Source organism: Salvelinus namaycush, chromosome 12, assembly GCF_016432855.1.
Source record: "Salvelinus namaycush isolate Seneca chromosome 12, SaNama_1.0, whole genome shotgun sequence".
In the NCBI taxonomy this organism is placed as follows: Eukaryota; Metazoa; Chordata; class Actinopteri; order Salmoniformes; family Salmonidae; genus Salvelinus; species Salvelinus namaycush.
Window position 1 is genome coordinate 45,449,071 of NC_052318.1, and position 13,160 is coordinate 45,462,230.

General features: G+C 39.9%; 1 protein-coding gene across 1 annotated transcript in view; it reads left to right on the top strand.

The window, feature by feature from the left end:
- The window catches only part of LOC120057316 (complement factor B-like), a 15,747-nt gene extending 2,959 nt beyond the window's left edge, over window positions 1–12,788 (top strand). The window contains exons 7-18 of the mRNA XM_039005890.1: window positions 2,262–2,409; window positions 2,546–2,674; window positions 2,822–2,917; window positions 8,609–8,746; window positions 8,873–8,979; window positions 9,392–9,521; window positions 9,699–9,837; window positions 10,490–10,569; window positions 10,678–10,790; window positions 11,785–11,914; window positions 12,095–12,144; window positions 12,380–12,788. Of these exons, the coding sequence (XP_038861818.1) occupies window positions 2,262–2,409; window positions 2,546–2,674; window positions 2,822–2,917; window positions 8,609–8,746; window positions 8,873–8,979; window positions 9,392–9,521; window positions 9,699–9,837; window positions 10,490–10,569; window positions 10,678–10,790; window positions 11,785–11,914; window positions 12,095–12,144; window positions 12,380–12,562 (1,443 nt within the window). The 3' untranslated portion in view covers window positions 12,563–12,788. The remainder of the gene's footprint in view (window positions 1–2,261; window positions 2,410–2,545; window positions 2,675–2,821; window positions 2,918–8,608; window positions 8,747–8,872; window positions 8,980–9,391; window positions 9,522–9,698; window positions 9,838–10,489; window positions 10,570–10,677; window positions 10,791–11,784; window positions 11,915–12,094; window positions 12,145–12,379) is intronic.
- Window positions 12,789–13,160: the final 372 nt, after the last annotated feature.

The window sequence follows — 13,160 nt, forward strand, 5'->3', positions numbered from 1 at the left end:
TGTGCACAAAGCGAGCTCCATACAAAATTGTTTTGTTGAGATTGGTGTGGAATAACTTGACTGGCCTGCACAGAGCCCATCGAACACCTTTGGAATGAATTGGAATGCCGACTGCGAGCCATGCCTAATCACCCAACATCAGTGCCTGACCTCACTAATGTTCTTGTGGCTGAATGGAATCATGTCCCCGCAGCAATGTTACAACATAGTGTAAAGCCTTCCCAGAAGAGTGGAGGCTATTATAGCAGCAATGGGGGAACCAACTCCATATTAATGCCCATGATTTTGGAATGAGATTTGTTCATGTATGTTATGTGGTTGCTGAGTAATTTAGGTCTTAGCAGGGGATCCCTTAAAGAGAATCCCTGGTACTTTTGTATACTTTTTAGCCACTAGTTCTGAAAGTAGCTCTCACAAGCCAAAAGTGGTCCCAGAAAATTGCTTACAACATCACATATGTGCAGATATGTGCACCACGTCATTGCTCTCTCTCTCTTTCTCGCTCTGCTGTGTGTGCACTTGCTAGCTGTCACTTACAGTGCATTCAGAAAGTATTCAGACCCATTGACTTGTTCCACATTTTGTTACGTTACAGCCTTATTCTAAAATTGATTAAATATTTTTTTTTCTCATCAATCGACACACAATACCACATAATGATTAAGCAAATGTAAAAAAATATATACATTTTTGTGAATCTATAAAAAATTAAATCTGAAATATCACATTTACATAAGTATTCAGACCCTTTACTCAGTACTTTGTTGAAGCACCGTTGGCAGCGATTACAGCCTCGAGTCTTCTTGGGTATGACGCTACAAGCTTGGCACACCTGTTTTTGGGGTGTTTCTCCCATTCTTGTTGTCCTGTTGGAAGGTGAACCTTCACCCAGGTCTGAGGTCCTGAGCACTCTGGAGCAGGTTTTCATCAAGGATCTCTCTGTACTTTACTCCATCTTTCCCTCGATCCTGACTAGTCTCCCAGTCCCTGCAGCTGAAAAACATCCCCACAGCATGATGCTGCCACCACCATGCTTCACCATAGGGATGGTGCCAGGTTTCTTCCAGACGTGACGCTTGGCATTCAGGCTAAAGGGTTCAATCTTGGTTTATTCAGACCAGAGAATCTTGTTTCTCATGGTCTGAGTGTCCTTTAGGTGCCTTTTGGCAAACTCCAAGCAACCTTAAGGTGTCTGTTCCTGAGGAGTGGCTTCCTTCTGGCCACTCTACAATAAAGGCCTGATTAATGGAGTGCTGCAGAGATGGTTGTCCTTCTGGAAGGTTCTCCCATTTCCACAGAGGACCTCTGGAGCTCTGTCAGAGTGACCATCGGGTTCTTGTTCAGCTCAGTTTGGCAAGGCGGCCAGCTCTATGAAGAGTCTTGGTGGTTATAAACTTCTTCCATTTAAGAATGATGGAGGCCACTGTGTTCTTGGGGACCTTCAATGCTGCAGATATTTTTTGGTACCATTCCCCAGATCTGTGCCTCGGTTTTTGCTCTTACATGCACTTTTAACTGTGGGACCTTATATCGACAGATGTGTGCCTTTCCAAATTATGTCCAATCAATTGAATTTACCACAGGTGGACTCCAATCAAGTTGTAGAAACATCTCAAGGATGATCAATGGAAACAGGATGCACCTGAGCTCAATTTCAAGTCTCATAGCAAAGTGTCTGAATACTTATGTAAATAAGGTATTTCTGTTTTCCTTTTTTAATACATTTGCAAAAATGTCCCCAAAACTGTTTTCGCTTTGTCGTATGGGGTATTGTGTGTAGATTGATGAGTTGAAAAAAAAAATTTAATCCATTTTTAGAATTAGGTTGTAACGTCACAAAATGTGGAAAAAGTCAAGGGGTCTGAATACTTTCCGAATGCACTGTATATGGCAAGGGGCTATTGCTTATTGGTTGAACTCGAATTGCCCACGTGAGGGAAAATGTAGGGGAAATGGCACAGCACAGCTTCCAGAAAAACAGTTACAGTATATTGTGGCGAATTGAGGTAAAACAGTAATTCTGCTCATAGATTATGTATTTATGAACTACACATTGACACATCCAGCCCAAAGTGGGAGGTTTAAAAAATAGTCAGTATTCGCAAAAGTACCAGAGCATGTCTTCTTAACCCTTAATGTATGCACATCACACAAAAAATGACTGACACTATGCCTTCAGTTATTGTTCACCACAGTTTTCCACTCCTATTCCTTGACACACATCTAAATGTAATTCTGTCCTGCACCTTGTGCTTTCTCAGGTCAGCTCCTTCGCAGTCAGCCCAAATTACGAAATCCTTTTCTTCGCTTCTGATGTATTAGAAGTTGTCAACATATTAGATTTTTCTGGAGAAAAAAGAAAAAAACTTGAACAAGTCTTGGCTGACTTGGACAACTTTAATTATGGAGGTGAGCAAAGATTGACCTTACATGTATTTACATCATCATCATTGCCCAAACTATACACTCATCCAGTTATCCATAAACTTGACAAATAGTGTGTGTGTGTGTGTGTGTGTTTGGATGTGTGTGTACTTTTTCACAGAGAGAGAAAATGTTGGGACCAATCTCAACCTTGCTTTTAAAACCATCCTGGAACGCATGGCTATCCAAAAACAACGAAATGAAACTTTATTCAAGGAGGTCCACCATGTCCTCATATTTTTCACAGATGGTACTGTACCGTAGTACTACTAGTCATGTATATTTGTTTGGAAAGTATTTGACTTGCATTATTGATTGCAGCTTATTTTTTAATACATTTTTTAAAGTTCAGCTTTGGTCAGCTCAGTAATAATCTCTTGACTGTCTTTTCTTGCAGGTGCTTTCAACATGGGGGGTAGGCCCGAAACCACAGTGGCCAAAATCAGGGAAATGGTCTACATGAATCAAAAGGAAGAAAGGGATCAATATCTTGGTGAGGTCAAAGTTATTTGTGTTGTCTTGACATTGGTATTTTATTAGGATTCCCATTAGCTGTTTGTTGCAAAATCAGCAGCTACTCTTCCTGGGGTTCACACAAAACATGACATAATACAGAGCATTAATAGACAAGAACAGCTGAAGGACAGAACCGCATTCAACGACAACCTGACATTCTAGTCTTAACTATTCATTTCCTGTATACAAGTTGTCTGTCTAACTATAGACTGACCCGGGTCTACATAGTGCACACAACAGTCGGCTCGAGAATGATGGTCAAACCACAATCAATGGGTTGTGGCACTGTACAATATTCAAATTCATTCAAGTCAGCTATTATCTCAAGTATATAAATATTCTTTTTTTGGGGGACCAACTTATTATTTAGTTCTGTAGAAAAAAAATGTGTGTGAGGGGGGGGGTTACAGGTACAAAAAAAGTAAATCAAAGAAATGCATACAAAGATAACCCCAACCCATTTAGGGATTGGCATATTTTAATCATCAATTGGAGACGATTTCCATATGTTTCAAGACAGGCCAGAGATGTGTCCATTCTAGTCTATCAAAAGCTTTTTCTGCATGGAGAGATTATACAGCCCAGGGAGCTGTTGTTTCTGATGGAGTATCTTAGATATGTAATAGTCCACGGAGGTTATCTGAGGATGAACGCTTTATAACAAACCGCTTTCGTCCATGTGGCCCTATTTGGGTAAGTAAGTCTCGAGACGGGATGACAACATTTTAGAAAACAGTTTAATATTTGTGTTTATCAAAGATAGTAAGAACACTGGGGGAATCCCTACCTTTTTTTAATAGAAGCGAAATTAGTCCTGTATTCACATTTCTCCCAAATTAACTTTTGTGAATGGCTGTATTAATCATTTACAGCAATAGTCGACCTAATTGATTCCAAAATGTTAAATAGACCTAAGGAGGAATACCACCCCATTCAGGAAATGTGCCTTTATTCATGCTATCCAATGCCTTTTTGAGTTCATTGAGAGAGAATTGGGCTCCCGGCGAGGTGGCTTCCTTTTAGAAAGGACTTAGTCTGACTTGGTGTAGATTTACAATCAGAAGTGTACAGTTCTTTATAGAAGCGAGAGAATCTTGGAGAAATCTTATAGTAATTCCCCTGTTTCAGATGTAATAGTTGCTATATCAGTTAATTGATCATTACTGCATAGCTTGTTGGCCGGTAAACGACTGGGACGATTAGCATGGAAGAAATGGTCGAGTCTTACTCAAAGGATGGCAAATTCTGCTTCTGTCTTATCAGTAAACGATGTTCTGTCTTGACTTTAGAAAGAGTAGTAGCTACCTGGTCTGAAGAGAGGGTTTCTTGAGAACGCTCTAACGCGTTAACAGCATTTCCAAATTCTTTCAAGTAAAAAAAAAACATATTACAACCTATGTTGTATTAGTTGCGTTGTTTGCTCTATAACCCATTTGTTCATACACCACCGTGTTATGCAATAAGACCGTGACAACAAAAAGACAACTGTCACACAGTGGCGGAATAAATTCAACTACACATACGTTTGTTTCATCAACATCTGTCCTGTGAAGTCCACAAAGCAAATATTGCATGAAACCAACAGTTATATGACCTATAGCATGGTCAAGCAAGTTCATGTTTTCGACAGTTTACTAAATAAACAACGACTGATTTAGAACCATGGAGTTACAGCAAGGCAGCACAAAGACTACAGGAGCACTGCCTCTGCTATTCCAGCACCATTTACACTTAAACATCAAATCAACCAGGCTATATGCATAGTTTAAAACACCAAAAACAATTTAGTCCAATCAATGTTGCTAAATATCATGTGGCTGTCCATGGCACTGATTTCTCTCTCTCTGTGTGTGTGTGTGTGTGTGTGTGTGTGTGTGTGTGTGTGTGTGTGTGTGTGTGTGTGTGTGTGTGTGTGTGTGTGTGTGTGTGTGTGTGTGTGTGTGTGTGCAAGTAAAACAAAAAATGATGATTCACTCTACTTGCAGTCTAGTTGAATGCTAATGCCGTCCTCTCGTTCATGTTGGCAAAATGGTCTATGGCTCTGTCATAAAGAGTTTTGTTGTCATAGGCTACCTAGCTTAAATGCTTGCTAGCCTGACTTCCTCACATGGGCGACAATGAACCAGCTAAGCTAGCTAGCTAGTTAATGTGAGTCTACTAGGCTACATATTGAACTTCAATCGTCTCAGGCCAGTGGCACAACATATTAATTTATGGTTAGATCAGAATCATTACAGAGAATGTACAGAGAATTAAGTCAAAACCACAAGTCCAAATCACTCTCTCCATCCATGGCTTAGGAGAGGGCCGATTTAGCAAGCTAGCGACTGCTGGACATCAACACAAACAGACCAGAAACAGTCACGTTTTGCAAAGGAAGTGATTTGATTGCTCTGAAACCAAATCCAAACTGGCCTCCCTTGGGGGGCGTTTTGCTGCACCGGGACAACGCTGATTGGCTAATTATTTTATCAAGGGAGGCCAAATGCTTGCTGGCATCAATCAATCAAATGCTACAGAGGCAACATGTTAAAATCTTTTGGTTCAGACAGCATCAGATACATGTGCTACACATACTGAGAGAGGAGCGCTGTTACCCTCGCTCTGATGATTCTCCAGTGCGATTCAGCCACTTGCGAGTTGACAGAAAATATTTAAAACACAACAGAGACGAAAGATATATTATTTTAGATTTTTTTAAAGATGTATTGGTCAAATATTTGTGGAAGCCTGGCTTCTCTTGACATTCATGAATACACTCCACTGGCCTTGACGTGTTTCTTGAATAAATCTTGAGCCTCCTTGGCATTGGAAAACATGTGTTGTATTCTGGAAGGTCAAGATTAGTTTTCCCGGGTGGCTGAAGCCGCATCTCAGGGTTAGCTTGCGTAGCTGGGATCTCGCCTCGTTGTAGGTCGCCCTCTGTTTCTGCAGTTCGGCACTCAGATCTGGGTAGATACTGATCCTCTTCTCCTCATACGTCAAAGCCCCCGATTCCGCTGCGAGACGAACAATTTGCCGTTTGACTTAAAAACTGTGGATTTGTACAATCATACACGAGATCCGTTCATGAAGAGGACCTTTGCGAAGAGCAATGTTTATCAACGGCATGGGACCCAGCTTCTCCTGCCCAAACAGTTCATCGAAAATATTGTTCATGAAGGAAGTTGGGTTGCCCGCTTCCAAACCAGTTTCAAGTCCTGTGACCCGCATATTGAATTTACAGGAATGATTGTTCAGTGATTCTGTTTTATATTTTAGGAGTTTGATTTCCTCATCTAGCTTAGTTTGCACTGTTTCCAGGTCTGTCACGTTGGCCACTGTCTCCAAACGTAGATATCCACTTTAGAAGTGAGCAGTGCAATATGTTAATTTATCAGTTTTAATTGCAAGTTGAGGACAGAGGTCATTTCCTCACAAACAATCTCTCGAATAGTAGTGGCCAACTCTTTCTGTTGTTGGGTGTTGAGAGCCGCCATGTTCCCACTGGTGAATTGTGTATGAACAGAATATGCCAGCTGTTGGAGCGAAATAGACCTGATATTGTTCCTTGAAATACAGTGAACATCCCACATCTTAATGTGATATTATATGTTGACAATTATTTTAAAATAAGATGACCAACCCAATTTGTCTATCCCCGCCAGACGTGTTCGTGACACTCAGGTTAAAATACGACAACCAACGGTGAACCAACTATATTCATTTGGGGAGATGCCGAAACATTCACGGACAGTTAGCTAACTTGGTTTTGCTAACAAATTTGTCCTGGGAGATGTTATTTGTTGTTATTTAACCTGAAATTCATATGGCCCTTTGTTTTAACCGGATCTTCGTAGAATATTGACCCATTTTGAGTCACAAAATCGTGTTCTCTACTCCAATAGTTCATCCCAGAGATAAAAGGGGAAACCTAGCTAGTTTTTAGTTTTACCTCGTTTTACCAACGTGGGTATATGCTAGTGAAAACCAATGAGTAGACGGGAGAGGCAGGAACTGCAGCTCCTCAAGCACAATGTTCCCTCTAATCTTTTTAGAGCATTGAGCAAATTTCAGGTCTGCTGAGCGCAAACTTGAACATTGTGAAAGTTCTGTGCAACTTCCAGTGCGTGTGTTTACTGTGAACACTGAGGCTGTGCCCGCTTTAAGTTACACTTTTAACAGTGGCCAAGTAGTTTCATTTTGTTTGTTGCATTGAAAGTCGTTAATAGTGTGTTGATTCGATCACAATTGCCACAGTAAAGGGAAACGTTGATAGTGTTAACAGGGAAAACTCTAGGAACAGTGTTCACCAACTTTTTCTGAGTCAAGATCACTTTCTGAGTCAAAACGCAAGCTGAGATCTACCGCTCTGATTTTTTTTAAACATTACTTTAAAAAAATGTAAGCCTGTGCAACAATAACCAATTAAAAACAGTACTGTAGCAATGAGGTTTGTGCAGTAAGTTATAGGCCCAATACATTATCACCGCATATTGGATTTGCTTGAATTGTCCTGCCAAATGTTGTTTTAAATGATATTTCAACATTTGAGGTAGGCTATATGATCACACCGGTAATATATACATTGTTGTATCACCTGTGAGGCACAGGTGAGTGAGCTTACATTTAAATAATTCGCTTTTTATTTTACTGAGCTGATGGTTCCTGCATCTGACAGTCAGTCTCGGCGGAGGGAGAGAGCAGCAGACTGAGGGTCCGCCTCTCAACATCCCTCTTCTCCTCCTTCCCTCCACTGACCAAAAAGGGACGCTGTCTTCCAGCTTTCTGCCTCAATGCAAAATCATGTTCCTCCTATGAACAGAGAAAGTGACGTTTTCCTCAATACTAAGAAACACCCAAGGCGCTAATAATAACAACAATGCGAGTTTATAAATATACTTTCCTTTTTCATTCATTTCTGCTGCAGTGCTTGTTGTAGAGCCGAGTGGAAATACGAAGAACGTGCATTTTCATGGCTTTATAAAAGTGTTGAATACAAAGTGTTGACAGTGCTGAGTAAGAACTTAAACATGAGCTCACTTATAAAAACACCATCTCTTTGCTGTGTTCGTTGACAGTCTCGCTCTAGTCAGGTTTTTCAACATTTTGAAATCTCTCATGATCAATTTTGCTGTAGCTTTCTTTTATGCCTGCACTGTACTGTATGCACTGTAATCTGAGCCATCCGATTGGCCAGCTGTAGGACTATAGTGCATTTGATTTGCTCTCTGGGCCCGCAGATTTTGTACCTTCAGACACATGAAATAGTTAAAAATGGCAAAAGTTTGCCTACCCGGAACGCAGTGCAGCTGAATCGGGTGCACCTGCCACCAACAGCCGGATATTGTTTTTTTAAACAAATAGGAACACAAGGCTTTATCTTTGTTTTTTTTAGAGGGAACATTGGCCAATCTTCTTTATTAGAACCCTATAATATAGGGCCTGGCTACAAGCAGCAGTTTGGATGAAATGATTGAATAACATTTTTGCAACACTCGTGCACGCATCGCGGACGGTCTGCTCAGCATGTCCGTTAAATTCATAGTTATTTTGCAAAAGAAAGCCACGCGTTTCAATATGCCAACATAACCGGAACTCCTAGGTCTATTACCTAAGTATGTGAATGTTCTTGATTCATCTAATGCCTAATGCTTTTGGAACTTCCTCTTGTTTCTTTGTTTTTTAGATATCTATGTTTTTGGTGTTGGAAGTGAAATCTTTGATGAAGATATCCAGCCACTTGTGACAAAACGGGATAATGAGGACCACTACTTTAAACTAAAGGATGGTACAGAATTGGAAGAAACCTTTGATAAAATAATTGGTGAGTCCTTCTAATTTGACCAGCAAATATGGCAGTGTGTCTCTGCATGGACTTTGTTCCCTCAGAGAGTGCTATATTTGAGTGTCTTTGTATCAGTGTGTTGAGCCACCTCTCTCCTCTATGTAGATGAGAGCAAGGTTGTGGGTCTATGCGGGCTCCATAGAAACTACGATCATGACACCGCAGACACCATACGTGTAAGATATCCCTGGAATGCAAGGATTGGCATCCCGGTAATTACTCATGCCTCATTTGTCTAAATTGAAACTCTTTTCAGTGCTTGATTATTCATCAATGCACCAGTGGCCTTTCTTCATGATCATATTTGATTTAGTGTGCAGTGCACTGTGTTAAGGTATCATTAATTCCAATTAGAAATGAATTAGCTAGCTAGCCAGCAGACCTCGCCTTTCATTTTAGGCTGGAATTCAATCGTCACTCGTGGTGTGTTTCTGCAATGCAATTTCTCAGGTTGTTTGTGCTTTGGGAGAGTGATAAACATTATGGCTGACAAACTGTATCCTGTCCCATCCCAGGGCACACAAAGATTGACATCTTGTTGACCTTTTGATTAGATATCGATGCAAATGCTTGCATGTTGTCATTGACAGTATTTATGTTCAACCTCTCTCCTGCTCCGGTCAGCATGAGGATGGAAGTTATGGTAAATGCATGGGGTCTCTGGTCACTCCCCGCTTCATCTTGACTGCTGCTCACTGCTTCAAGTTCACAGACACAGCAGATCAAATCAAGATTACGGTTGGCAGAAATCAAGGTGCAACCAGCCACTCCTCCAAAAACATTTCCACTTACACCTAAAGTTTTTTTTTAAACTAGTACAACTTGTTTTTTCAGGTGATTATCATCATTGCCAGAATATATGTCAGGATGAACTGGTGCTATTCTATGAAATAGGTTTGCTCATTTCTACTCTGGTCCTGTCTCCTAACAGTTCTTACGGGATCCCGCCTAATATTACACCCTAATTATGATATCAAAGCCAAAGAGAAAGAGGGGATAAAGGAGTTCTATGATTATGACATAGCTCTCGTCGAACTTAAGAATGATGTGGATATCTCTATCAACATAAGGTAAGACGCATACGGTCAGGTGCAAAGTGATTGGCACCCTTGATAAAGACGAGCAAAAAAGACTATGAAATCAATTCTACAAATACTAAGCTATATTGCATGCTAAAATAAATTGGTAAATTATTTTTTACTAAAACAATTGCTCAGAGAAAGAGATTTTGTTGAAAAATAAGTAATATATATATTTGTTCGTTTTTTAACGATAGGGATATAAATTATTGCCACCCCTGTTTACAATACTCCAGCACCCTCCTCTTGTGAGGATAGCGACACTGAGCCTTTTTCTAAAATGTTTTATGAGATTGGGGGTACATTGGGAGGGATTTTAGACCAACTTGGTTATCTTTTTGAGATTTACTTGTTGAACAAAATCTTTCTCTGAGCAAATGTATTAGTAGAAAATACTATAATGTTCACACATTGCATACAATATAGCTCAGGATTGGTATCATTTATTTTAGTCTTTTTTTGCTCATCTTTACCAAGGGAGACAATAATTTGACCTCTGTATGTGTTATGATGCAGAAGGAACAAGAATGAACACAGTGATTTAAGTTTATTTTTATGTATCTTAATCTAATAATCCAGCTGTTTGGAGTAATGTGTGAAACACAGTTTCTTTCATGAATTCTTACTTTACTGTCTTCCTCAGACCAATTTGCATCCCTTGCACCAAGGAAACAAGTGGTGCTTTAAGATTGTCGGGAGAGGAAATCACCTGCAAGCAACAAGGTGCAATTGCAGCACACAGCCTATTCATCAAGATACGCATAGCCTGATATAGAAAGGTTCAATTAGGCACCGTATGTGACCTCGTCTCGTGTATTTCTCTCCTTGCAGAAGAGCTCTTGTTAAAAAATCCAATTGAAGAAGTCAGTTTCATGTCACATGATAAGGACAAGGGAAATAATAAGGATCAGCGGAGCGATGCCAAACTTAAGCTCCAGGATCAGGTGAGTGCTTGTATGATGTCTGACCACACAGACAGACAGGCCCACCAGTCTCAACGTCAACAGTGAAGAGGCGACTCCTGGATGCTGGCCTTCCACGCAGAGTTCCTCTGTCCCGTGTCTGTGTTCTTTTGCCCATCTTAATCTTTTATTTTTATTGGCCAGTCTGATGAGATATGGCTTTTTCTTTGCAACTCTGCCTAGAAGGCCAGCTTCCCGGAGTCGCCTCTTCACTGTTGACGTTGAGACTGGTGTTTTGTGGGTACTATTGAATGAAGCTGCCAGTTGAGGACTTGTGAGGCTTCTGTTTCTAAAACTAGACACTTTTCACTCTAATGTACTTGTCCTCTTGCTCAGTTGTGCACCGGGGCCTCCCACTCCTCTTTCTATTCTGGTTAGAGCCAGTTTGCGCTTTTCTGTGAAGGGAGTAGTACACAGCGTTGTACAGGATCTTCAGTTTCTTGGCAATTTCTTGCATGGAATAGCCTTCATTTCTCAGAACAAGAATAGACTGACAAGTTTCAGAAGAAAATTATTTGTTTCTGGCCATTATGAGCCTGTAATCGAACCCACAAATGCTGATGCTCCAGATACTCAACTAGTCTAAAGGCCAGTTTTATTGCTTCTTTAATCAGAACAACAGTTTTCAGCTGTGCTAGCATAATTGCAAAGGGTTTCATAATGATCAATTAGCCTTTTAAAATGATAAACTTAAATTAGCTAACACAATGTGCCATTGGAACACAGGAGTGATGGTTGCTGATAATGGGCCTCTGTACGCCTATGTAGACATTCCATTAAACATCTGCCGTTTCCAGCTACAACAGTCATTTACAACATTAACAATGTCTACACTGTATTTCTGATCAATTTGATGTTATTTTAATGGACAAAAAAATTAGCTTTTCTTTCAAAAACAAAGGACATTTCTAAGTGTACACTACCGTTCAAAAGTTTGGGGTCGTGTCCCTCTCACTCATTTTTTTCTCTCGTGCAGAGGGAAAATTGTATTGAATTGGCTACTAAGGTAGATGGCATAACATCGGATAATCTGAAGGATGTTGTCACTGAAAACTTCCTGTGCTCGGGTGGACGTCAACCTACTAGAGATCATGTTGCCTGCAAAGGTATGTTTAATATATAATGGAACATTGTGTGATGCACTCACTGTCTAAGTTTGTATATTTTTTTTTCAATGGATTGAGAAATTCTCTAGTTTTAAAATAGTAGTGTTGTAATTTTCTAAAGGAAAAGGGTCCCATTACTTCGTCTTACATTTCCACTTCATTGTGTATGTGTGTACACAGGTGACTCCGGTGGTGCTCTGTTTAAGAACTATGATTATCGCACAATCCAGGTTAGAGACATTTATTTACAGCAGATACATAGGCACTAGACACTACCTACAGAGGGGAGCAGTAAGAAAGTGGCAACATTCTGTGCATTTCCCTCATACTTTTTGCTCTATCCTTTTATGTACATGGGATTTTACATATTTATTTATGTAAAATGTATTTGTAAACCTCTGGGGTCTTTGTAATCTACAGTTGATGTACATGAATTAGTACTGACACCGCTTCCATTCTTCAAAGGTTGGATTGATCAGCTGGGGCACCAAAAATCTGTGCACTGATGGTAACAACGACGTCCAACAGGAGTCTGACGATGACTCCAGAGATTTCCACATCAACCTTTTTAAAGTTGTGCCATTTCTGAAGAAGCATTTGGGGGATGACACACAAGGTTATGCACCGCTTCAGTTTTTAGACAAATAGAGACGGCGATTAAAGGTGTGCGTTTTAACAAAGTTTCATGATCATGTGATTATGTCGTTCTGGCACTGAACATGATCATGTGTATGAAAAATAGTTTGCTGAACTATAGTTATCAATGAAAGTGTGCTCTTTACTAGTGCTGATGAACTCATTAACTGAATTTGAAGATGAAAATGTGTTCTTTACTAGTGCTGAGAAACTCATTAACTGAATTTGAAGATGAAAATGTGTTCTTTACTAGTGCTGAGAAACTCATTAACTGAATTTGAAGATGAAAATGTGTTCTTTACTAGTGCTGAGAAACTCATTAAATGAATTTGAAGATGAAAATGTGTTCTTTACTAGGGCTGAGAAACTCATTAAATGAATTTGAAGATGAAAATGTGTTCTTTACTAGGGCTGAGAAACTCATTAAATGCATTTGAAGATGAAAATGTGTTCTTTACTAGGGCTGTGAAACTCTTTAACTGAATTTGAAGATGAAAATGTGTTCTTTACTAGTGCTGAGAAACTCATTAACTGAATTTGAAGATGAAAATGTGTTCTTTACTAGGGCTGAGAAACTCATTAACTGAATTTGAAGATGAAAATGTGTTCT